Source organism: Barbatula barbatula (assembly GCF_947034865.1).
Source record: "Barbatula barbatula genome assembly, chromosome: 19".
NCBI lineage: Eukaryota > Metazoa > Chordata > Actinopteri > Cypriniformes > Nemacheilidae > Barbatula > Barbatula barbatula.
This window is the reverse complement of record NC_136782.1, coordinates 13795851-13818724: the sequence shown is the minus strand read 5'-3', so window position 1 is coordinate 13818724 and position 22874 is coordinate 13795851. Positions and strand designations below refer to the sequence as shown.

Genomic DNA, 22874 nt, shown 5'->3' with positions numbered 1-22874 from the left:
TTAACTTTACAGGTCATATACTGTTCTTTTTAACCTGCAACAATCCAGGTGTGAATAAAACTATAGTATAATAACTATGATGCAAAGAACCTGTTCACCAAGCTACTGCATATACCACTCAGGTTTAAGAAGTCGCATGCGTTATATAAGAGTTAAGCATATTTTGCCTGTTTTAGAAAGAGAATTTATTTAAGCAGGAAAGGATATAAGGCTGTTTAAAATCAGAGATTTTTCAATCTACTTAATGGTTAACATGCTTATTGTAGCTTTTTAATATAGCTGCTATTTATTTCTTTAAATTCTTCTTAAACTATTCTTTAATTTAATAAAAGTACACTATACTATGTCACATCATTACCTCCAACATTTGTACCTGATAGCTGATGCATGTTGTGAAATAATACTTCTGAAGATTGTCGACCCTGTGAAAGTCAAAGGAATCAGGTGATTTCTTCAGTGTGAAAGATCTGAACATTTAAGGGTTAGACTGAAAATAATAAGGTTAAACCTTCTCACTTCTGTTGAGCGTTACAGCGATAAAAATGCAAGCAGCAGGAGGGAAGGAAGATATGAGAGACAAGTCATGGGTCCAAATTTAAGTACTCCATTTCTCGCAAAACACACAGACAGATGCTTTGATGGACTGCAATTGGATTGGATAAAAACAGCAGTTGCATTTTGAAAGCTTGGACTGGGAGCAGACTGACAGTTGAAGGGGAGGAGATTACGGATGCTCCACCCAAGCAGTCTAACTTATGTCATTATTTTGAAATGGATAGTCATTAGAGGGCCGAAGTTCATTTTCAGATTTTAAGTAACTGAAGATTATGAGGGCACATGAATTTTAAAAAGAGAATTTCCCACATTGGTAAGATGTTAAACGTTTCATGAAAAGACAGGATTTGTAAATTTTAATTTCCCTGGTACCTTAATTTATTTGATGCAAACCAAAGTGCATTTACAGATAAAATAAATATAACATTTGGTTTACATGTGTACTTTTTTGACATTTCTAGAACATTTTAACAAAACCATATATTCATTAATCACTATTGGTCACTATATTTGTGATTTGAATTTTTCATTCCGTTTCATGTCTAATCACTACCATTACTCCAGATACATGAAGAATTGCAAATCAAAACCGACTTAGCTTCTGAGAAAATATTTTTTTACCGCATTATGGCTGAATTGATTTAATCTTATATATTCAAACACACTCGACAGAAACACCTTTGCCATTTTAAATTCCAACAGCTGCATTCACATCTGATAACTGCACCACACTAACAGTAACAGTTCACCGTTCTGAAGCGCAGAGCTGTGTGTGGTGTGACTCAGCCAAGCAGCAAAGCTCCAATAATAAATACAAAAACAGTATGTACTGCTTTCCAGTTCCCATTGGGCGTGTGTGTGTGTTTGAAAATGAGACAAAAACTGTCTCTGTTTATTTTCACTGTTAACCGAAACAATTTAACAAAACCCTACATGTAGTGGTTAATGTACATAAAACATCTGTATACTCTCTCATTGCAGTTGCAGATATAATGCATCTGCTGCTATTGAAGCCACATTGTGGTAAAGCCAAATGTTGAGGAATGTGTTTTCTTTATGGCAAATTTTATACCTTTCTATTTCTTTCGGCCGTGTTGGGTATACGCAGCAGAACCATGGTGTTATAAAAAGAGCACAAGGCACACAGTGGGAGGCAGCTCTCCTTCAAGGGATAGTTCACCCATAAATTAAATATCTGTCATCAATAGTCTAGTTTCCATTACAGATTTACACTCTATTTTCTAAATGTCGATTAAAAAAGTATTGCGGAATGACTGCGATTTCATTAAATTATGTTAAACAATCAAAGGCCGTTTCTCAATTCCAAGAACGCAAAGAGGCCTTTGTAATCTTGTTGAGACCATTCTTGCGGGTCAGCCTCGGAAGAACGAACTTGGATGGATGCGCCGCAGTGACCTCTGGGACTTCAAGCGTATTCTGTAAGCAAGGCTGTTGCAAGGCGTTCTTCAGCAGTCTTGTGTCCTCATGTTCTCGCTCTACGTCATCAACGTCCGATTCCAATACTCAAGAACACAAAAACAGAGAACGCATGAAAGTACCCGGATATGTTCTCGATATCAAGGATGTATCGAATGCATCTGTACAAATACTGCATACTGTAATATAATACAAATTACTCTCTCCAAAGAGTATTAATTACTTATTACTAATTAATTTCTATTTTCTTCATCAACCTTGATAAGAATTGATTCAAGGATAGACATGAAATGTCTTTTTGATTAATTCAAATAAATAATAAATTACTAGATATTTTATTCTTATTAACTGACCAAAGTATTACAAAAAGATACATTAAAATACATTTTAAAGTAGACTAATAATTTTGATTTCATTTCCACTATTGAACATATTACACAGTATTTAGTTAAATTACATCAGAAGTAATTGTAAATATAGCTGGAAGCATTGATATGGGGCCAAGCACCCCAAGGCGCCACAAGCGTCAGCGCAGAGCAACAAGAGCAGAAAAGACAGAAAGAGAACATTTGTGAAAAACTGACAGGTCGAGAAGAATAATTGAGAACAAAGTCAACGTGAACAATTGACATATAAGCATAGAACACACCCCCAGCCAGATCCGTACCGCTGACGTCAAAGACTCCACGTTATTGACTTAGCGAGTCTTGTCACTGAACCAACATCCCACAATCGGAATCCCAAGGAGAGTTTTCACAGCTTTAAGCATCAACATTATAGTTCAGAATAGTTCAATACGAGAAAGAGACAATGTCAAAGACATAGTCAACTTTGCAGAGGTATATGTTATAAAAATGCCCCAGAAATCAAAGATCAGTTCAGCCATTTCCGTCCGGCTCGATCCAAAGATCATAATGAGCATTCACATGCTTAACAATATGAAGCGATTATTAGAAAATAACAAATGAGGCATCAATGGAATCAACACAGACCAGGAGAAATAATGACCGTCAAAAACAAATTTCAAATAAAGAGTTCAAGAGTCATAAACAATTATGTTAAAAGTGTCATCTCATGAACGCTAGGTGGCGCTGTCTTGAAATTTCACATTTCCGGGTGTGTAATTCAATGGCTTGTACCAAATTTGGTGCCGATATATGATACAGCTCAAAAGACATTACGATTTATGACAAATTTCAAAATGGCAGACAGGCCGATCATCCAATCATGACAGAATTGTAGATCCGGCATGACCCGAGGAACCCGTAGACACTGAGATATACCTTTAAACCTTTACATTTAGTCATTTAACAGACACTACATTGTACTAGTGGAAAATTAAGATATATTTTCTCACAGCGAAATAGGGACAGTTCGCCCAAAAATGAAAATTCTGTCATACTCATTCTCAAGAAAATCTGTGTAGATTTATTTGTTCTCATGAACACAGAGCAAGATATTTGGAACAGTTCTTGGCCACCATTGTCTACCATAGCAGGAAACATTACAGTGTTAAAAGTGCCCCAGCACTGTTTGCTTTCCTACATGCTTTAAAATATTTTTTAGTGTTAACAGAACAAAAATAATTATAAATAATTTTTCCTATATGGTAGTCAATGGGGTCCAAGAACTGTTTGTTTTCCTACATTCTTCTAAATATCTTCTTTTGTGTTCCACAATACAAAAAAATTTATAAAGTAATTTGTCCTGATATGGTAATCAATGGTGTCTAAGAACTGTTGGTTACAAGCAATATCTTTTTCTGTATTCATCAGAACAAATACCTTTATAAGGATTTGGAACAACTTGAGGGTTGGGTGAACTGTTCCTTAAATTTCTGAGAAAGCACATTGCCTTTTGGTATACAGCAGAGCTCACAGTAGAGTAACAAAATTGACATCTGTCTCAATACCAATGAATTCTATGAAATGTAAATTCAAATTCGGTAAATCTATGCAACTAGATTGTTCTGTTAATAAAATGTAGAGAAATATAGAAATTATCACGTATGGTGAAAATCTGCATACTGAGTGATACTGCATGTGCATCAAAAGTAACATTTCTTAAACAAACAACAAATCTGTCAACCTAAATTTAGAGTGAAAAACATTTGTAGTAGGCCTATAGTTGTTTTTGTTCTCACGATAAGGAACGGGAGGTAACAGTATGGCTTTAGAAATTGGACAAAATGTGAGTGTGTAAACACAGAGCGCAAGAAGATTACAGCTGCGCGAGATACTGAAACCGTTCGCGCGTAAAATGTGAACCTGTAGAAATTGCTAATCTCTAATTTGAACACGGAAACCAAGATTGTGCACATAAATCAACACTTAGGAGGCGAAATAAAAAATATCATAATATAAGCCTACTGTTGATATTTTAATATCACACTTAAATCACTTGCACTATTGTTTATTATCTGTTCATAGCCACCTGTACATTAATGTTCATAGTATATATAGCCATCTGTATATATTGTTCATACATACTGTCATATTTCCATAGAACATACCTACTGTAAAATATTTTCATAGTCCATGCCCACTGTATAATATTTTCCTAATATTGTATTCTGTATTTATTCACTGTATATCCTGCACTTGGTAATTGCACTTCTGGTTAGACCTAAACTACATTTCGTTACACTGTATACTTGTATATGTGTAATGACAATAAAGTTGAATCTAATCTAATCTTAATCATAGTTATTGTCAAATAATAGAATATGTAAAAAAAGATTTTGCATATCTTTCTTACAGTTTATTCTTATTGACTATGATATTGCTGTCATCTTCACCTATAGGCCTAGTAGCATAAAACTGTTTGTTTTCAAAGGGAATAAACTAAACTTAAAAACTCGTTACTGAAAAAAGTGTATGACTGCAGTTATAATCTCGTGTTATAATGAATGAGGTTGACTGCATTAAACTTCCATTATAATAAATTAATCTGCATCGTATAATCTGTTGTTTTTATAAGTAAGCGGTGACTCATCAAAACCTCTGTTTGGCCATTACGTTCATGCGCCGAGACTATGACAGGTAGTAAGGCTAAATGTTGAATTTTGTTGAATCAATTTTTTTAGTACGCTAAACTATCTGGCCCGTCATTCTGTCTTTATATTTCCCAGCAGCCAGCGCACAAAGACGCACAGATAACTTGACAAGCGGAAACTGCATTTTCCGTCTCTTCAGATTTGTACTGATAAAAATCTGTTAAAAATGACTGTATAATGATTCACAGGATAGATATATTTAGTAAAAGTTACACAATTCTCGTGTTAACAATAAAAATCTTGCCAGATTAGAAAATATATAATTATATGAGCAAAACGTTTATTTTTGTTACAACATGCACATGCTAACCATCTCTCCCAGCGCACACTCATGTAAAACGCACAGATAACCTGACAAGAGGAAACTCTGTTAAATAAACAATACTAGCAACAAATAATGATAAGAATATAGAAAAAATTATTAGCTGAAATCAAGATTTTAAAGAATCTGTCGAGTCAGATTTGAACTTCATTTAAATATGACTGTAGCGATTCACAGCATAAACATATTTACTGTAGAATTTGCCCGCCATGAAAACTTTCCCACGATGATATGAAGATCTACAGCAACCTGCTGTATACAGGTTCTACAGTAAAAAATTGATCCTTTACAGTAATAATGCTGTAAAACAACAGAAATTTGTTACAGTGCACCGATTGTATTGCTCCTGTATGACATATTGCATATTGCTCCCTGAACTCTCTGTAAATTGCTTTGGGTAAAAGCGTCTGCCAAATGACTAAATGTAAATATAAATGTAAGCCTGCTCAAGCTCATTTAGAAAAGCTATCAGGTGTTTAGTGTTGTATGATCCTAAAACTGGTCTACGGCATACCAGACCATATTCAGATATAGCTACACACATTGAGATGTCTCCCCCATGGTGTTGAGGCACTTGGATGGTTGCCCTTTGGCCAATAAGGTGATGTCCACAAAGTCTGGTTTTCGCCAGATTGAAACCGGCCTCATCAACAAAAAATGTATCTGTAATGATTCCCAGCAGCATCCACCTCCTTCACCCTCTTAAACAACAATTATTTGGTCACCTTTTACAAAAAATAGATGACATTGTTTTTCAATACTCTAAGTCATACAGTACACCAATTTACAGTGGTCTTGTACCTGAACATATTCTAAAGGCAGTTGTTTTACTCAGTCATTGAGCGCTTTCCACCATTGCCCCGAACCGTTCTAAGCACAGTCTGAAACAGTTACAGTTATGTTTCCTCGTGAGCCTGGTTCAACACGGCACGATTACAAACTGTTCTCGGCTCTGACTTTTCGAACCGTAATTCTGAATCTAACCTTGCTAATGAATGCGCACAGAGACGTTATAGCTCAGTCTCTCATGTTACCAAGGCAGCAAATGACGCGTTTGTGTTAAGGCCTACATTCTAAAAATTTCTGTTATCTGCCCTGCGGTGGAAAATTAAACCATTACCATACCGTCTGGCATGGATCGGCTAAGAGTGGAAAGATTGAAGAACTAGAGCGATTCAGTGCGATGATGGAAAAGCGCTCATTGTTTCTCTCAAAAGGCACCAGGTGAATTTGTTTTATAGAAACCTGGTACTTCTTCAAATGGCGGGCAATAGTTGCAAGGCTAATAGATGACACATTGGCAAAGGGGTCATTGCTCTCCACAATAGCCTTCTAGTGCTTGATTTCAGAAAGCTGTATGCTGTACTCAAGACACGTGTACAACAGTATGCTGTCAATATTTTATTGATATATAAAAATTGTGAACTGACAGTGTGTGTCTGGAAATGGATGTACCACCTGAACTGAGAGTGTAGTTGTGAAAGACTGTAATGCGATAGAAGCTCACTCAGATACTGATGAGCTAAACCAGGGCCTTTAGGTTATCAGTAAGATTTTAAAGTGAATATGTTGCTTAACAGGTTACCTGTATAATGTTGACAGAACCAAGCTAATATACTCAAACTTTTTTGTTAGCATAAGAACTCTAGCTGCTGCGTTTTTGCCTACAGGGCAACCCCCTTATGAGTGCATTGCAATAATATATATTTATGGAAGAAATTTACTAAATATATTCATGGAACATTGTCTTTACCTAATATCCTAATGACACTTGGCATAAAAGAAGTACTGTGGTACTTAAGGTTTTGTGATCCAGGGTTTAGATATTACGACCAGATAATAAAATGTCCAGATTCCTAGCTGATGACAATGGTTTTATGGAACATCAGTTTATAGTTTTGTTCAAGTTCAACAATAAAAAGTTGCTAATTATCCATTTTTTATATCGACTATGCATTCCATTTTTCTGCATGAACTGAGTTTCATCTGCATAGGACTGAAAGCTAACCCGGTGTCTCTTAGTAAACACTGTGGCTTACAAACCAGTGAAAGGGTGGAGGAATTGTCAACCACTAGATGTCGACAACGATTACTATACTAATAGATTAACAGTCTGCATTAATATCCTGTTCAAATCAAGGTTTTTATTTTGAACACATTAATTTTCACACGTTTATTGTACTCACCAAACTTCAGAGAACCTATCAATTTATGTGCTGTATAAAACAGAAGTAAAATAGTTTTATTGGTTGTGATGCCAACAGTTTTTACATGTTTACAAATGGGTATTCACATATTGCTGGTCCTGTTTGTGATTTGTTGAACAAACATTCCTCTTGTTTTATTAAAGCGATAGTTCACACAAGAATTCAAATTTGCAGTTCATTTACTCATCCTCAGGCCATTATAGGTGACATGTTTTCTTGAGTAGAACAGTAAAGAAGATTTTAAAGTAAATATGCATCCCTCGATATGCTTCATATAAGCGATGTAAATGGGGTCAAGTGATCAAGAGCTCCTGATGACCAGTGATGGTAATAACGTTGTTATAAACAAATGCCGTTACTAACGACATTAGTTTTCTCAGTAACAAGTAATCAAACAAGTTACTGCTTCCCCCATCAGAAAAAAATCTGAATGTTATATTCCCCCCACTTAAAATGGTTTTACTTTAAAGAAATGTTGGAATATTGTAGATTTTTTATAAATATTTCTTTTTTTACAGCCGCCTCTGCTCATATTTACCGATGGTGCCAAAGGGCACTGTGCCTTTAGAACTCTTGACCCCATGGACCCCATTTAGATCCATTATATGAAGCACAGAGGGCTGTGGAATAAGACATTAAACAACAAATTTGAATTCTTGGGTGAACTATCGCTTTAACAATTGTGTGAATACAAGTTGACAGAAATGCAGAAAAAAGCAAATGACTTCTCTGATCACAGCTTTTTAATTCCCTTTTTGAAATGGCAGAATTTGCCAAAATATGGCTTAGAAACAGATACTTTGAGGCTACCTGGTGACCATAAAACAACTTGCTATAAAAAGAAAAATGACATGTTATGTCATGACAATTTAACTCTAGGGAAGGAACTGAATTCACATTCAGAAAAACATGATTAAATACAAGGTTTAGCATAATATAATATAATAATTTCTATTTCTCAATAAGGATTTAAAAAATTGAAATAAATTGTTTTTATTGTTTTAAAATATCCATTTTGCCAAATACCATTTTTTCAATTTACACCGTCATTTTAAAAAACAACTGCATTCATATGAAATACTGGCATATTTGTACATTTGAGTAAAATTGTAGTCAAATTTAAGTAGACAATTAGGCACTAAATAGATGTTTATACAATTAAATACTTTGTCTCTATCAATAGATAAACAGAAATAAAACTTTGAAGGTATACTCCACCCAAACTTTTGTCCTGAATTACTCACCCAAACATTTCAAACCTCTATAAATGTATTTGTTCGATTAAATACAAAGGAAGATATTTGGACGAATGTAAGCAACTGATAGCACCATTGACTATAGTAGAAATTTTTTTTGTATAAAATTCTGTTGAAGAATTTAGGATAGCAACCTTTGACTAACCTTCAATTATTTTCTATTATGGTAGTAAGTGGTACCCTAGAAGTGCGGTGCTTACATTCTTCCAAATATCTGTCTTTTTATTTAGCAGAACAAAGAAATGTATACAGCTTTGGAACAACTTGAGGATGAATAATTCATGACAGAATTTTCATTTTGGGTGGAGTATCCCTTTAATATGATTTCTGTGCTTTAAGGAACTATGCTAAAGAATAGAGCTGGAAAACGTCACATAGGCCTCAAACAACAACAACACATTCATTTTATATGTTTTTGTAGCCAAGGATCACTGTTCTGTGTAGGGAGTCCTTTCTCTTTGGCTTCGGGGTCTTTTTAAGCACTGCGCTTTATCACACAAATGGACAGCTTTGGGGTCAAACTCTGACAACAGGTTTTGGTTTACTACTGTATAAATTAGGGACACTTGGACTTCAAGTTGGGCGAGCAGTTCAAAATAGGAGATTAAAATATCCATCTTCCCAGATCTTACACCAAAGACAGTTCTAGCCCGACTAGCCTTTAAGGGGGTCATATGACACGTTAAAAAATGTTTGATTTAGATGTAATGCAATGTGTATACACGATCTAAGGTTAAAAAATGCTGTATTCTCCACATACCATGCATGTTTGTATCTCCTCTTTGCCCCGCCTCTCTGAAATGCTCAGATTTTTTACAGAGCTCATCGCTCTGAAGAGTTAGGTGTGCTATGATTGGCCAGTTAACCAGTGCGAAGTGATTGGTCGAATACTGCAAGCATGTGACGGAAATGTAAAGCCTTTTACCATATTTGGAACATCAGGTTCCAAAGTACTCGTAATGACAGGTACTCCCATCTTACTTGCATATACATTTGGGCTTGGTCTTAGACAAATTATACCACGAACTGACGTAGATTTGTGGGGGCGTGGTTACACGAGGAGTTTCAGGCAAGTCTGGGTGAGCATTCGCTTTTGGATAGGAAGCATCTTTTATTCTGACACTTTATTTTTTTAATTTTACGTGTCTAATATGTGCATGGGCAACTTATAACACACCAAAGACAAATAAAAACATGTATTCGCACCGTATGACCCCTTTAATGATGTCCGCAAGAAGCTTGGTAATATAAATTAGGGGCACTTAAGATGAGCCCAGCTACGTCCCATCCACCTGACTCCTGGGACAATTCACTGGACGATACTGAATGAAAATAAAAATTTCCACTGCTGGATAGAATGTGATGCCTGCAACGGTCAAATGCATAGAGGAACACACTGATTCATGCAAGATCTGGAGATGTCCAAAACTGTGGATTCTTTAAAACAGTGTTTATATTAATCTCTTTACACCCAGAACACATACTGTATTCTCAAACCCATAAATACACACATGTGCCTCTCCAGCAACATGTTAAACAGGCACACAGGCAGAGGTTTATGGTTATGAAATTTAGTTTTATAAGGTATATTATAATATATACTATGTATATTAATTTTCTCCTTTTGCAACATTAAAAATAGTAACCTCACCTTGACATCATAATCTATGACCCTTACATCACAGCTGTGATTGTCAACCCCACAAAACCTGTTAAGTTCCATGTGCACATGGACAACCCTCTCTCAGTCTGGGCACCCACCTGAAAACAATCAAAACACTGACCGGCTTTTCTTAGCTTCTAGAGAAAGATTCTCTATTTTCCTTAAAGGGATAATGGTTACAAGCTTTATTCAACTTTGATCAGGTAGGGTTATCTGAATGACAAGCTAACTGATAGGGGACAGAATCTTCTCTCAAAGGCTCAATGGCTCCAGATGAGTGCTGTGACTGGCTGGAGCAAGACAGATGGGAAGACTGACTAACCAAGTCCTCTTCGCCCTCTGCCTTATATACTGCCATCTCCTTTCTCCGCACAGTTGGATCTTTCACCAGCCGTTGCTCCTCCAAAGTCCACATACTGTCATCCTCGTCCTCCTTTCCCTGTACCTCCCTTTCAAAGCCTAGCAACTCCTCCATCATGTTATCGATCTCCATAACACCATCAATCTCTTCTTCTACCTCAGACCTGAGCTCCCCAAGGCTCTCTGTCCTATTGGGATCATCCGCATCGTCCTCGTCTACTCTGCCCTCAGGCTCGCTGGCCTGGCTCTCACCAAACTCCTGGATGGTGGGGAGATTGCCCTGTTTGGGGCATCTCTTGCGCAGGCTAATCATAAAGGGCTGTGGGAGAGAGAAGATATCCACGTTGTTCCCCAGGTCGATCCAGGTGATGCTGGGGAAGCTGTTAGGGTCCTTAAGAGTGTCAGTGAGTTCTTTAAGCACTGCACGCGTCAACCTGTTGCCATTGAGGGTGAGAGTCTCTAGACGAGGAAGAGACGCCAGTGTGGGGAGGAGCTGGAGAAAGGCCTCATCTGTGAGCTCGGTGAAGCCCAGCTCAAGGCCTGTGATGCGAGTCTCGTGTTGATGCAGATAGGCACAAAGACGCTCCATGTCTTTTACAGTAAGATGGATGCTGGAGAGGTCTAATGTCCCCCTGGATGGAGTGCCGGACAGGACAGATTTCAGACTGAGAAAAAGAATGAGAAGGCAGTCAATAAGAATATGTATAGAGGTGGGAGAATAACAATGCACTACAAACAGCTAAAAAATACTAAAACATGTATATTGGTCATATTGGCAGCCTCACAGTTTTTATTCTGCAGGAGTTTAGTGCCTCGGAGATGACATCATTTTTTTATGCAATCCCCGAAAGCGAGTTAGCATTTTGGCACATCCGGGTCATTTGCCCCAAAGTCTATGGGTTTTTGGTAAATCGCTTGAAATAAGGTATGTGGTTAATAAAACCTCCAAATACTCACGTTTTAATCTATGACATAAAGTTATAAGTTATAACCCGCTTGTGATTTTATTATGTTACAAATAATGCTACATGGCCACACATCTCTAAAATCATTGTTGGGGATTCATTCATAAGTAATTATTTACCACTTTTTTAATACTTCTACATTTATTTAGCAGACACTTTTAAGTCTATGGGAAAAATGGATAGGCTTCCGGACGAGGGAACCAGCGGGAGGCTAACTTCGGAGCTGGCCTTAGGGCTGGGCGATCTTCCCAAAAACACATATCACAACCTTCATAACAAAGAATCTCGATCCAGGATCTGAACTGAAAGAATTGAACAGGGCATAAATAGACTGGTTAACGAAAAACAACATTACTGTTTTTTTTCGTGTTGTCTATTTTTGTACTATAGAAGAATCAATTTATGTGGATGTTTATCCACATAAAAATACTGTGGTATACTTTAGGATTTACTAGGCCTATTGTAAATTGCAGTAGATAATATATTTTTAAAAGTATAAAAAGTATTATGTATTATGTAAATGTATTAAAGTATAGTACAGTTTATCAATTTACAAGAACAATACAGTATTTTTAATAATTGTGACGGGTTGTCATTAAGACGCTCCCTCAATAGACACTTGAGTTTTAGTGTGTGCAGTTCAATGATGATAGTTTCTCTCAAACAGTGAAAACAATTAAATACTCTCAGGGCAACATCACGGAAATCATAGGGCTCTAGATATAGGCTACATTAACTCAATGCAGCCGGAGTTTCAATCACAAAATAGACTAAGTAAATAAAGTAAGTTAGAGGTGCGCCATCGATTAGCTTCACATACAAACAGGCACATGGACAAACACACTTCACACAAACCAACTGCTCTGTCTAATGCACTTGAAAAACTGTATGGCACGAGTGCCACACTGGTCATTTTTTCTTTGCACAGACCAATATACAAGTCGCACTGTACAGCCCTGCTGAAAAACACATCAGTATTAGTTGGCACCAACTCCTCTTCTGCCTTACCACTAACTTACTGATTTGTCTTCAAATACATCACACATGGAAACATGCGAGACAGACATGTGATATATTTTGGCCGATATATTTTAGACGATGATTCCATTGAAAAGTGGATTGAGGACACCTTGAAAAACGATCGCGATTTTAAGATCGTCAGATTGCCCACCCCTAGTTGGCCTACAAAAATGCGTCATCTCGGAGACACTCCATTAAGCACAAGAGAACAAGAGTGTTGGTGTTGCAGGAAGCGCTGCACATGTAGCAGACTCATAATGAGCTCAGTGTGCCATCGCAGCTTGCCAGTGCACAAGCTATGAGAGGAGGAATTAAAGCAAGAAAAGTAACAGTGCGAATAATACTTCATGTGTCCATCGCTAATTCACACCAGGACATGCATATATTTCTCAGAATGGCATTTAGAAAGGAGATTGGAATAATACATATTCTGATTTGACATGCTGTGATCATTCTGAATTATATACAGTATTTCCCCTCCTGTTCTGATCCTGTCACTGACCTAGCAAATAAAACAGCAGCATTGTTTTGGAAATGACTAAACCAGAGGATGATATCAGCTCTCCTGATGTTACTGGCCAGGATCCCGAATCCCACGCTCCATAAGAGAAAATCAGCAACCTCACCCTGAATGCGTCTGACTCACTTAAATTCTTGATCAATTCCAAATGTTCTCATCTCATTAACCAAAGAGTCACATTGACCAAATATCGTCATCTATCTATCATGCATAAAGAAATCGCGCACAAGAACAAACATGCTGACATGAAATATAGTTTTAACAAATCCAGTCAATTCTACACAGATAGTTCTGTAACGGTGTGCAAACACAATATAGTAATAGCCATGATGAAAGAAACCTGTTCACCAAGCTACTGCGTACACCACTCAGGTTCAGCACTGTCTCCACCGGCATGACGGGTTGTTCTGATGGTATTTTCGTGTCGCACCACGCCGCATTCTGTGCGCACAAAATGTTTAAATAACCTGACAGCTTGTGCATGTTGTGAAATAATACTTCTGAAGATTGTCGATCCTGTGAAAGTCAAAGGAATCAGGAGATTTCCTCAGTGTGAAAGATCTGAACAAAGGTTAGACTGAAAATAAGAAGGTTAAACTTTCTCACTTCTGTTGAGCGTTACAGTGATACAAATGAAGGCATTGAGCAGCAGGAGGAAAGGAGGATGTGAGAAATTAGCCATACTGCATTACATTGTTACAGCTTCTTCACATTTTGTCATAGGGAAAAAAGAAATAATTCTCTAACAAAACGATACCGTGATAGTTTGAGTCTGTGATCACTTTCTCCTAAATTAAAGTCTGTCTCTCTCATGGGCTTAACGTGATCTAATCAGTTGGTGACCTGGATAATTGGGCTAATGAAATGCAGAAAAAAAGATATCAGATCAAACACATCTGTCATTTCAAAAGCAACATTATATTGGCACATTTGTGGATTGTAAAACAGTATTTATTCTGCAAATGAATGTGAAGATGTCTAAATGTGTTATTATATAAGAAAGTAAGAAAGAAGAAAAGATGAGGGGGATAAGAAACCGGAGTAGGAGATGTGGGGGGAAATTTAGGAGAGGGACCAAAAGACAGGCAGAGACATGCCTATGAGATGACACTATGATTTCACAACAGCCCACATTCCACCACACCCTCCCATCTCTCCTGTTTTCTAATCACAAACACGTTTTCTTCTAACACCACTATTAACATCTTGTTTTTCATTCTCTTTCCAAAGTTAAACCATTCCAGCGAGTTTGCTATTAATGTGGATGTAATGGATGTAGATCGTGGGGTAAAGCTAGATAAAAGAACATTGTCAGCCAGAAAGCTTCACCAGCTTCTGACAGATGTGAGCTGGTTGTTATGGACTGGAGGTAAAACAATACAGGTCATGTTTAAGGTTGCAGATTGATGCGGATGCTATTAAGCCAACATAACTGTGAATACAGTTCTCAGATATCATACGCTTGTAATGACCTGCTCATTTTGTTTAATGTACAACAATATGATAGACCTCTAAAATCACATCACAGAGACTGGACTTCATCTGCAAACCCTTTTATAGACACAGATACATGTAGAATTGTAAATCAAAATTGACGAAGCTTGAATGTAAATATTTGTGTGGAGGCACACAGATGAAACTATTCCCACACCATGAGTAATGCAAGCGTCACATAAACACAGTTGCAGTGGAACATCTATGAGAAAGATAGGACACCTGTCTGGTAGACGGTCTCTCTCTAATAACCCGAGGAGGAGGTTAATGTCATGTTAGCAACACTTAGCCAATACTACATTGGAGAGGGCAGATGCATTATTGGAGTGGACTGAAAAAGAGAAAAAGAGGAGTTTTCCTTGATGAGAATCTTTCCTTTTTTATCCAGATGAAGAAATCCTAATTTCGTATAATTTGGTATTTCTTCTCTTCGAAACCTAAGGAAGTTCTCATTTACATTTGATTTGAGCATCAACTACAAAATATGAATTAATTATTATTATAGTAAGGCCAAAAGAAAATTTGGAGGAACAGCTGCCAAGATCTTTTCCAAAAAATTTGATTTTTTTCTGCATGTATCTTCAGCGTATGATGGCTGAAATGATTTAGCCATTAAACCAAACTGATGAAATTTTAAGAAAACATAAGAGTTCAGACAGAACAAACAAAGGCGCTTAAGAAAGTTCTTAGTGAGATCGAGGAAAACCACACAGGCTTTCAAAACACTCATCTTTCCCGTTTTAGACTCAAACAGCTGCATTCACATCTGTCTCAATAACACGCAACGCACTAAATAACAGCAACAGTTCACCGTTATAAATTACACAAAGACGTGTGTAGTGTGACTCAGCTGAACAGCAGAGGTCCATAAACCAAAAACCCAGTAAGGATTAAACAAAACACAAACAAAGGAGATAAAAGAAGAACGTATCAATAGGAGCCAAAGCAATGAATCTGCATTGAGATAGTAAAGATCCCTGCAAATAGGTTAAGCACATTATAAAGGGTTCCGTTCCATTCAAATCGTTTTGGTTCACAAGCAAAATAAACATAAATAAACAAATAAACAGTGCTCAGTATTTCCTCATTCACACATCATGCACACACACTGTCTGTGTTTTGACTATATTAATGGTAACTAGAAAGCGGCACCACAAGTCTGGGTCTATGCAACAGAACCATGTGTTAGTAAAAGAGCACACGGCACGCTGTAGGAGGCAGCTCTCCTTCACTGACTCACTCGGCAGAGTAAACACGGCTCTTATCATCAATGAAAGGACTGGAGAACGCTGACAGCCAATTCACAGGTGATGATATTTGGATGATGTACACAGCTGCTCTGGAAATATGTGAGATGTTGTCTATCAAATCAATTTGGGGAGATCGGGAGTACAGGGCCGAAATTTCAATTAGCGATATGCTTTTTAAAATGTCATTCACCTCTAAGTGCTGAAGATTCAGTGCATGGACAAACATCTGGCAGAGCAATGATTCATTTTCTCTGCAAAGCCATGGGGCCTTTTTATTTTTAAACCAACTAATCACTTAATCTAACGAACAAAGCGAAGCACTTGTCAGCCACTAGGCTACTGTGTGTGGGCTGAAGCATAAACCATCAATTCAATTTATAAAGTAGCTTATAACTAGGTATTCATGTGAATGGCATGTAAGAAGCAAAGAGATGAGAAGACAGGAGTCAAGAAGTGAGAAACAATTTAAGAGAGGACAGGATGAAGTGATGAGTCAAGATGAGGTGAGATGAAGCAAAGACAAAAGCATGAGAGACCCATGGCTCTTTCATTTGGTTATGAAATGAAGGCAGCAGATGCTCTCACTTCTTAAACCTGTCTATCAGTTCTGCTTTCTCACCAGGCCTGTGGCTTCCTCTTCAGCAGCCCCTGGGAGTGCGGACTCAGGTGGTACATCAGCTGACGGCACACCTTCTCCATAGCACCCAAAGCATCGCCCTCCTAAAACAGAGAGAAACAGAAACAGAGAATCACCCAAGCTGTAAAAATATAGCAGGTTAACAGGGCCTAGCAGAAGATGAGGGACTCAGAGTTCCCAAGATTAAATACTAATTTCTTTGACATCTGTGATGACAGAGGAGTAAAACTATATGGACTGAATGACATATCACTCTATCTTTAGACTGACTTAGGCTCTACGGGTGTATGTGTTGTGTGATCCAATGGTAAAATGCATTAGCAGATATTGTGTTAGCAGAAAAAGCTGTTTTTATACAAATGCAATTTGTCTGGATATTGGTACACATTTCATTATTTTAAAAAATGCAAATGTGGAACCTTGGTTATTAGTTTTTAGCAAGTATATAAAACATGTTCTGAATCTTCAAATATTTGTTCTTATAGACCACTTCGGATTATGTAATCAACACTCGTTTAATGCTGTTCCAGAAGAACAGACGTTTGAACAAAAAAACAATTTAGTATTTTAAAGAAATAATTTAAAGGTTTATTCATATATGTATATGTAAATGCATGTATGTACAGTATATGTAAATAAATAAAATTTTAAACCGGAAGTGTTTCTTAATCAGTGTTTACATATTGCAAAGTGGTTGATACCTCACACTTCCATATGTTATGATTTGTCGATGATTTTCCTGTGTTGTCTGGACTTTTAGTTTGTTTTCCTGAGTTCCTGTTTCCTCGTGTCATTTTGTAGTTAAGGGCCAAGCCTGGTGGGTTCAAAACGGCTGTAACTTTTGAACCCATTGATCTACATAAGTTATATTCGGCACATGGCATCCACTTCCCATGTTCATCACATTCCATGCATTACATGAATACTCCGCCCGTTACAATAGTGGCCATCTTGAAAATTCAATTCTTAATAAATGTATAACCACGATAAATCCATTATGGATCTTGTTACAACCAAAATGTTCAGAGGTTTATAACTGTAATAAAATGGATTTGGCTCAGGGAATGAAGTAGACTGCAGTAAGATGTTCTGATCGTACCAAACTATACAACGTGTTGTAAATTGTAAATGAATGACTGCACAACAAATGTCACAAAAATGAATAAATACTTACAGCATAAAAACATTTTTTGAATTCCAACATTGAGAATGACATTTTCACTTAACTGTTCGAGAAAACAATATCACTATGCAAACCCTCATTGCTATGAAACAAAATCTATGACTTCTTTCTTTGATATTATGGTTGACAGGCTTCATGAGATTCAATCCAACCACATCATGTCCAGCGTATTAAGAGGAAAGCAGATGTTGTTTTGGTGAAGGTTTCTATAGAAGATGAGCTGGTGTTAGTTGTGTGATATAGTGCCTGACTTGCTTCATTAAGTGCAGCGGCAGCAGCATGTCTTGAGAGAAGGCTGACTGGTCTTTAGTGAGTGTGACTCATCCACCAGCTCACCTCCTTCTGCTCTCCGTTTCTTTCACAGAAGCTTAAAACACAATATTCCATCCACTTTCATGCTCACTGCACTGGAATGGCATGATTCAATTTCTTGTGTCTTTCTACTGTACCTTCGGGTCAGTGCTATAAATACTTTCATCAATTGTTTATGTAATGGCATATAAAATTTACGAAGAGCATGTGTGTGTGTGTCTACAAAGAAGCCGAGCACTATACCGTCTTTGGGCAGTGAACATATTTGGCCAGGCTAATGATGAGGTCATGGGTAATGGGATCCACCAGATTGCGAAAACTGGCATAGCGGGAAAGAACATCATCCAGAGAGGTCGACTCCATTCCCAGATCCTGGAGAAATTACACAATATAGGAACAGATATTAGATTGAGAACTATGAAATCAGTATTTAAAAACTATATAGATATTTGCAGCAAATCCCACAATTTTATATTTTTGCTTACAATATGCATTTTCTTGTCAAAATAAAGGCAATGATTTTTGTGTTTTGTTTGAGTAAATGCCAAGCTAAAGAGGAAAATTATTACTACACATCTACTCTGATGTATATACACCTGAAGGCTACAGTATATGTAGAACATGTTATTTACCACCAAAGATAGTAACAACTGTATAAATAGTACATAGGAAAAACAAGCAAACTATTCATGTTTTCCTAAATGTCCCAAAAAGCATTGATATAGCCCTAGAAAGAGAACACACTTGATTGTCAGCACTTCATAATTAAAAACAAATCCTTTACCTCTGCATACAAGTAAAACCAGATGAAAAATGTAATCTACAATATTGAACACTGGCAAGCTACAAAGCAGCATTACAGGCAATTTATAAATTGCAAATGTTTATGGTGCTGCAAGCTGTGCGGTCAGAGCCAACTGATCGACAGCAAACAAAAGCAAAAAGGGTGTGCACGAATAAAAGCAAAGCATCAGTGAGGAAGTGAATGAGCTGAGGAAAAATTGTTCTTTGTTATTTATGAAATGTTTATTACGTCAATAGACACAAAGCCTATACATTTCCTTAACACCAGACCCCCTCCCTACGCCCCCAAATTGTGCACATGGAGAGGAAACCTTTTGTTTCATCATCATACCTCTATGGAGCAGAATCTTGATTCATCGATTTCCATTTAATCAAAGGCCCATCCATTTTTATGGTTTCCGGGCAACAGGGTGCACTTGGCTACCACTGGACAAGAGACGCTCTTCCTTTGACTCTCCTTCTACCTCATTATGTGCTTTATCCCCATTGCCGGATGCACTGCAAAATGTGCAAATCCAGTCAAAATGTCACATTTACTTGCGGGGAAAAGCCTTACTTTGAGAACAAAGCGTGCAGTGTGTTCCAAAGCCACCTGTTGCTTCAACATACTTTTAGAAATAACTACAGAGGATTTCAAATCCCTCATTGATCCCTTTTCCAAAAATTACTCTATACATGAATTGACACTTCTGATAAAATTTTATTCAAGCCATGAAATCTATTCATCAATTGGTAACACTTTACAATAAGGTTCTATTAGATAACATGAGTAAATGCATTAGTTAACAATTAACTATTTAGTTTATTAATCCTTGTTAATATTGGTTCTTGTCAATAGAGTTATTCATATTAGTTTATGGTGCATTAAGTTATGTTAATAGTGACAACGTTTGATTTAAATAATGTGTTGGTAAATGCTGAAATGAACATGAATTAATATTAATACACGCTTTATAAGTATTCGTTCATTGTTCATGTTAGCTAATGCACTAATTAACTGTTAACAAATAGCACCTTATTATAAAGTGTTACCCATCGATTTTCATAGATTATTTTAATTCCATTTTATACAGGATTATTTTTCTTACTCTTGTTGACATAGCATAAACCACGCAGATGGGGTGGGGGTCTAGGAAAGGGGGAGCCCTGGAGGAAGTCTCACACCGTGACAGGTGCAACGTGTTATTACAACCTGCCTGTTCTTATTGAATCGTATCCAGTGTGGACTAAATCGAAAATTATAATGGGTTCTAATGCGTTTTGTCGTGTCCCGTTGCTCGTGTCCAGTGTAGACATAGTGTCAGGGGTAGGGTTTGCATGGGACTGGGGTGGCATAGACAGGACAGACAGTGATGGGGCACAAATCAACAGCCGGGGTGGCACAGAGGGCAAAGTTGTACAGGGGAAAGACTGGCTAACACAGGGGACAATGGGCAGGACATTAACTCTGGGGCCCCGGGAGAAGAGAGCAACAAGAGCATTGATATATAGAGAAAGAGTTGACAGAGGCACCCAGGGATCACATTCAACAACCATTATACAACTTCATGCTTAGTGCTTCCAATCTCATATACTAATATTTGTACCTGCCGCAGGGTCTTCAGCATCTCCGTCGCTTCATCGTGCTTCCCCTGCTGTGCCATCAGCATCATCTCCTGTATCATCCCGATGCGTCGCTGGTACGGAGGGGGAGTCCCACTGTTTCTCAGCGTATTCCTTGACCTCAACATTAAAGAGGCGAGGATGTCACCTCGCTCTTTCGTCGGGGTCCGTCTCCATCCCGCACTCTGAGGACTCGCTCCAGCCTCCTGTCCCGCGGCCTTCGTCTGCTTCGCTCCCATATTTGGTTATAGAGTCTGACTGAGGGAAAGGCCCTCCAGACCGGACACACTTTCAAAACGTGTTCACATTAATCAGGAATAAAAAACGTTGAACTAAAATCTAGTACAAAACTTCAAGCTACAAAAGCAAACGAGAAATCACTGAAAGGTCCTTGGAGAATGACTGTTTAAAATAAATCTTCGCACCACTGCTTGGCTCCAGTTGCTCACCTCACACCTGTCATCATCTCACACCTGACAGAAAGTAAACGCACGTTATTTGAATACGCATTTATGTCATAAAAAGGTCATAACTTGCCTTACGTGCCATTTCTGACATTATGGCAGTAAACCATGTTTTACAAAGCCCCCATTTGTACTTACGTAAAGCGATGCTGTGTTTTTTCATCACATTTTCAGACCACAACACTAATAAATGGTCGACTCGTGTTACGTCAGTTGTTTACTTTTAGAAATGATCAGTTCCGCATGCGCAAATTAATTCTCAATTTAAAATTATGTCACAACTCAAAATATTACATCTATTTTGGCAAATGTGCCACGAACTAAACGTATCTCAGCACAATGAGGTGGACGCTCCATTACTACGATTTATATCTATTCTGTCAAAACTCCTCGTTCCCCTCAGGTTGGGAATAGATCAGATGATGCTTGCAGCATGACCGCAGATTAGACAAGCGCAGTCCCGTAACCTCCAGAAACTCCGACACTTCGCTTCAACATACAATCGCAGTACGATCTTTTCAAACCATTTCTTAAGATCGCAGTTTGTCTCTACGCAATGTATGTCTCTTTATGAGTTGAGTCAATGGCGAGCTGTACCGCTGTGAGCAAGGACATGTAAATATTCGTCCGTGACTGTTTTCCTCCCAGCACAAGTCTTCATCACAGCATTTCCACACACAGCCCGCAGAAATATCAGTGTTCACTGCTGAAACGTGTCGTGGCGAATTAAATCCTCGTGTTCCCTTTGATATGACCTCTCCCCAGGTGTGTCCCGTCTGAGTGCTGGCCGGGTGTGTTCAGAGACCCATCTTCTCTTATTGTTAACGATCTCTCTTCACTCAGACGCAGCGGACGAACGCTGGGTCTCTCGACGCTGGTTGGGAGGGGTGGAGCGGTCTGCAACATCCTCAACTTGTATTTCACTGTAGGGTCGAGAATGCAAAACTGCCATGTACAGTTAACCAAGTGGAGCAGATGGTTGCCATTGGAACTTGTTCAGTAATAGGCACTTTAAAGCAAATGAGACAAGCATTTGGGCAATCCAGTATGTACGCTTCATTGCAGGACCCCGTGTATCTTAAAAACGCGGATGACTGTCAATGCTTGTCGTTTCTTTGCTGACATCTGGCGTTCAACGCGTGGCAATCCAGATCCAGTCTCCTCCCGTCGCGTTGTGATTGGTCGACATTGGATCGAGTCTCCTCCTACTGCATCTTGATTGATCGATTGGTGGACACGTCATACTCGTGTTGTTGCTCTACCATTGTATATATACAGTTGTAGTTATTATTTTGACCAAAGACAAACTTGATTTAATAACGTGTTTTTAATCTCCTATTTTATTACATTTAGGCTTAGGGTAAGGGTTTGGGTTAACATATTTAACTGTGATCATTTTACAAGCGTACTCTAAATTATGATTACATTGATAAGAGCAATCCAGTATATGTATGCTTCATTGCAGGAGCCCAGTTAAATCGTTTAACTATTGTAAGGTGGTGAAAAATGTTAAAGAAGAACCACCCACAGGCCCAATGGCGGAATCCAAGTGGCGTGGCGAAGACATGCGCGCGGTCCCTCCAGCGTTAGGTTGTGATTGTTAACGTTAGTTGAAAAATGCGTAATTTGTCTCGCTCCAAAAGATAAAAAGGAAACTTCGTTGAATGATATTAGGCCTATTTGCTTATTATGCGTGATAATAATCATGTAATTTGGGTCGATGTTTGATTCTAAATTACACTCCTTCATACGATCCTCAGTAGGCTAT

The 22874-nt window shown here is 37.9% G+C and overlaps 1 protein-coding gene across 2 annotated transcripts; it reads right to left on the bottom strand.

Annotated features, from left to right (window-relative positions):
• Positions 1-8555: 8555 nt before the first annotated feature.
• On the bottom strand, positions 8556-21976 carry lrrc75a (leucine rich repeat containing 75A). 2 transcript variants are annotated; one of them, XM_079480895.1, is made up of 5 exons: positions 21245-21941; positions 20627-21115; positions 18480-18608; positions 16724-16824; positions 8556-11520 (listed from the first exon to the last, which is right to left on the bottom strand). In XM_079480895.1, the coding sequence occupies exons 2-5, from the start codon at positions 20879-20881 to the stop codon at positions 10695-10697; spliced, it is 1311 nt and encodes a 436-aa protein (XP_079337021.1). In that variant the 5' UTR covers positions 20882-21115; positions 21245-21941; the 3' UTR covers positions 8556-10694. The 2 variants fall into 2 exon arrangements, with proteins under 2 accessions (XP_079337021.1, XP_079337020.1); XM_079480894.1 differs by having other exon boundaries at positions 10041-11520; positions 20627-21976.
• Between the last annotated feature and the right edge of the window lie 898 nt (positions 21977-22874).

What these genes read in the sequence shown, in the direction of transcription:
- lrrc75a (XM_079480894.1), bottom strand. Translation starts at nt 20,881, where the DNA reads ATGGGAGCGAAGCAGACGAAGGCCGCGGGACAGGAGGCTGGAGCGAGT. An exon ending in TGCTGAAGACCCTGCGGCAG is followed by an intron (nt 18,609 to 20,626) that starts GTACAAATATTA and finishes TAATTTCTCCAG; the next exon opens with GATCTGGGAATGGAGTCGAC. An exon ending in AAGAGGAAGCCACAGGCCTG is followed by an intron (nt 11,521 to 16,723) that starts GTGAGAAAGCAG and finishes TCTTTTTCTCAG; the next exon opens with TCTGAAATCTGTCCTGTCCG.